The sequence below is a fragment of the Cryptomeria japonica genome, chromosome 9 (genome assembly GCF_030272615.1).
Source record: "Cryptomeria japonica chromosome 9, Sugi_1.0, whole genome shotgun sequence".
Taxonomy (NCBI): domain Eukaryota; kingdom Viridiplantae; phylum Streptophyta; class Pinopsida; order Cupressales; family Cupressaceae; genus Cryptomeria; species Cryptomeria japonica.
In genome coordinates this window covers 486,724,454-486,728,664 of record NC_081413.1, presented here as the reverse complement: position 1 = coordinate 486,728,664, position 4,211 = coordinate 486,724,454, and the positions used below count along the sequence as shown (strand labels likewise).

The window sequence follows — 4,211 nt, the reverse complement described above, 5'->3', positions numbered from 1 at the left end:
TGGAAGAACAATAATTTATAACTATTTTAATATAAATAAATATATATTTTTTAATTTAATAAAGTCTATCCACTCCAATAGAGAGCAAAACCATCGTCAACAAAAATGAGACTGATCAAATACAATGAAAATGATAGAAAATACCCGATTGAAAGCTTTTGTGTAAGCAAAAGTGTTCATCATATTCATATTTATATTTGCATGCAGATTTGAAACAGAAATCAATGGCAAAATTCACCGCAAATGAAAATGAAATGTTGCCATTCAGTTGGTGGAACGATACTCATCGTTACAGGATAAAAATATCCTGGTTAAAAAATTAAAAAATCAATCGGATTTATCGGCAGATCAAAATTGTTTTTCCGCAGTTATGAAATCTGTTATCTGATGAAATAAGACTTATTTACAGATGTGAGACAGGTTTACCGGTTAAATGTGTATACCTCTCAACATTACAAAAATCCGAAATTTAGAACAATATGAACTCTGAAGATTCAGTGTCATGAATGTTTTTGATGAATAGTTGTCTGCATTATAAACTAAATTTAACAAAACAAAGAGAAAAAGAAACTTCTCTGAAAATTTCAGAAAATCCATACATAATTTCCTTTTATTTAAATTGTATCATCCACTCATAAGTTATTGAATGCAAAGCTTAACAGATATTTAAGCCTTGAGAAGCTAAAAGGTTTTCCAATCCAGCTGGAAAAAGAAAAATCCTCTAATATGCTTTTGATCTGGATATTTTGAGCACAGTAAAAGCTCCTTTCCCAGAATCACTACAAATTTTAACTTCATTGCAAGTTCTGAGGTCGTCAAGAGTGAGATACTGTTTCTTGGCAGTGGCCCAGTTAGCCTTGGAACTGTGAATCCAGACATAAGGTTCACCATTTCCATGGAAAAGAGCGGCAGTTTCTCCTCGCCGGGAATAGTGGTCGCGTATCTTACTGCGCTTCAGCGTCTTAGCGCATCCAGCCTCCACTCTGTAAGCCTTCCCGAGCGCGGAACCCACTCGGATTTGTACTTCCACAGGCCCTTCTGTCAGGTTTCGAACCCTCGTCACTCCGCTGCTACTCCCCACTCCAAAGCATGGCAATAAAACATACATCTTTAACCCTAGGTAGCTAGGTATAGCCTTCTATGCAATAATACCTAGTTTGATGCCGTTGCAGAGAAGATACAGCTTCTGCAACAAATCCAGAAAGTGTTGTGAAATGTAAGGGTTTTAAGGGTTTTTATAGAAAATTTGGCGTAAGAGCAAAGAGGAGAGTAAATTAATGGTGGTGGGTGGGCTTTAAAAATTGGTCCCGACCAGGTGGAGGGAGCTGCGGTGTACTGTTATCGAGGTAACGGTTTCTCGTTTAATTGGTGTGTAGGTATTATTGGAAATTTAATTTTTTTATTATTCTAGAAAGCCATAGCTGCTCATGCTTGTGTTAAGCAACGAAGGACGATGAGGATTGCTCTAATGGTGCTGTCATAGAAAAATGTGAAAAACAATAATAAAAATATATTAAAATAGAAAATTAATAGGAAGCGGCTAATCTTTATACAAAATGTAATCTTTATAAAATCAAATTTTACAAAAGGAGGCGGATTATTATGTCATTTTTACCATTCCAATCATCATAATCCGCCTTTGCAATGGTATTAAAACCAAAAAAAATTGATGAAAAACCATGTTATGCTGATTTAAATTTTTGCAGCTGTATCATTTTGTGTGGAGATTAAACCAATACTATTTATGAGTTGTTGAAATAGTATTGGTTTAATAGTTAACTATAATTTTTGGTTAATTAATGTCTAGAGGCATTCTATACATATATGTATAGAATGCCTCTAGACATTAATTAACCAAAAATTATAGTTAACTATTAAACCAATACTATTTCAACAACTCATAAATAGTATTGGTTTAATAGTATATATAATTTGAGTAAAATAATAATATTTAATAATGAAATTAATATTTACAAAATAACTACAAATTATACATTTAAGATATCTATTACAAGCGAGTAATTATTTACTACTTTTTGGTATAAATGGTGTAAAATGACTCTTTATTCAATATTTGATCATAAATTGGATGTTGTGTAAGTAAATCTCTCTTGAAATGATTTGCAAAATCTCAAAGATATAAATTTTAAGTAAATCTCTTAAATGAGTAAATATTGTTTTGAAAATGTATAAACCATCTTTAGATTGTAATAAAAATGTATATGGATTCATTGTAAAATAATAAAATTAATAATAAATATTGATTGGAGTTATGATGTAATATTATTGGGTTTAATAGTTAATAATTTTTGGTTAATTAAATGTTTAGGGACATTCTATAAGTCTAATTGTATTGGTGATTTTTTTTTAATTAACTTTAAATTTGAGTAAAAATAGTTATGTTTGATATTAAATATAATATTTTTAAAATAACTACAAATTGATATATTTAAGATATCTTTTAAAAATAAGATAATTACTTGCTATTTTTGGTATAAAGGAAGTATAAAATGACTCTATATTAAATATTATTTTGAAATTAGGTTTTATATATATATATATATATATATATATATATATATATATATATATATATATATATATATATATATATATATATATATATGAAGTGCAATACTTTTAATAAATTCAAATAATGAATGAAAAACATATAAATATAACTATAATTATAGTTTATTATTATAAATTTAAATATATAAAATTTGAAATAAATATAATGTCATATTTAACTAAATTTTAATATTAAAAAATTTAATAAATGTACCAAAATGATTGACTTGTAAAACAAAGAGAAGAAGAATGTGGCCATCAATTAATAAAAAAAAAATCTTTCAATTGCATTACTTTAAAACTTCTTATTATTAAAAATATATTTTTATTATCTAAATTTTAAATAAAATAAAAAATTATATATATAAAATAAAATATTACAATGTAAGAGTATTTGTTGAAGTCATTTTGAATGATTTATAAATAAAGTAGAACTAACTAAATCAGTTAAGTGACTAAACTTATCTTGGAAATATAAAGATCTAGTGTAAATAATGTCTTTCAATTATAAAGATTTAGAGAAAATCTTGTCTTATGAATATAAAAATTTATCTTTAAATGAGGATCGGAAGTATATGGCTTTCTTATTAGGTTGAAAAATATTTTTTGTATATATTGTTCATCAACACAAAAAAAATTACAACAAATTAGGCAACCATAAGGCTATCAAAAAATAGGAATGATCACCACTCTTAATCCAAAACCATAACAAAATTAGAGCATCTTAGATTCTAACAAAAGCATACATAGTTGGACCTTCCAAAGAGCTCTAACCAATTGCATACAAAGCTAGAACAAAAGAAATGTATACACAACATTATCAACATTCAATATAGGGTGAATTGAAAATGTTTTCCACTAGGCAAATCTACTTCAATCTTTTTAACTAGAAATTGCATTTAATAAAAGAACAATATTTTACATATAATGCGTAAAAAAATTAAATGATTAAATTTTAATAAGATTTGATGTTGGCATTGAAGTTGTCATTGATGTCAACATGTGTGTGTGCAAAGCTAATGAAGTTGCAGAAGAGTGCCATTGATGCCATTGATGTCAACCAGGTAGGTCAACTTGCAGGCTGCAGATGTAGTAGAAGAGATCACAGAGATCAGGTTGATGAAGATGACAGTGTTGTTGTAGACTCCCACAATGCCTATGAAGTCTATGAATTTCTTGTTGGAAGTCCTAAAGCAAGCTGCGATTGTGAAAATAATAAATTATGTATATCGGCAAGACCCCAATATGTTATACCAATCACATTATGGTCTAATAAATAAACATCAGAAGTGATCATATCGGGATAGCAATGTCGATCAAGGATTATGTAGGTGATATCTACTCTGGTGGTCAGATCAGAATAACTATGTCGATATCGAGTCGTGTGGAGGAAATTGCTATCGGCATAAGTCAGGTCATGTGGAGTTTCTATTCTGTCTCATCGAGATAGCTATGTCGAATAACAAAGTGAGCTACACATCGGAATAACTAAACATAGGCGGAGTAACAATATTGAGTAATACTAATAGAAAAAACTACTTTGATATCATTGTATCAGAATAGCTATTCCGACCAGTACCAAGGATATGTATATCAGAATAGCTACCGTGGGCAGAATGACACAGTCTAACTATGCCGAT

General features: G+C 28.8%; 1 protein-coding gene across 1 annotated transcript; it reads right to left on the bottom strand.

Annotated features, from left to right (window-relative positions):
• Positions 1-721: 721 nt before the first annotated feature.
• Positions 722-1,108, bottom strand: LOC131031957 (uncharacterized). Its single transcript, XM_057962823.1, has one exon. It carries the CDS (start codon positions 1,106-1,108, stop codon positions 722-724), a length of 387 nt encoding a protein of 128 aa, XP_057818806.1.
• Positions 1,109-4,211: the final 3,103 nt, after the last annotated feature.

Excerpts from the sequence above, each read along its gene's own strand:
- LOC131031957 (XM_057962823.1), bottom strand. The coding sequence starts at position 1,108 with ATGTATGTTTTATTGCCATGCTTTGGAGTGGGGAGTAGCAGCGGAGTG.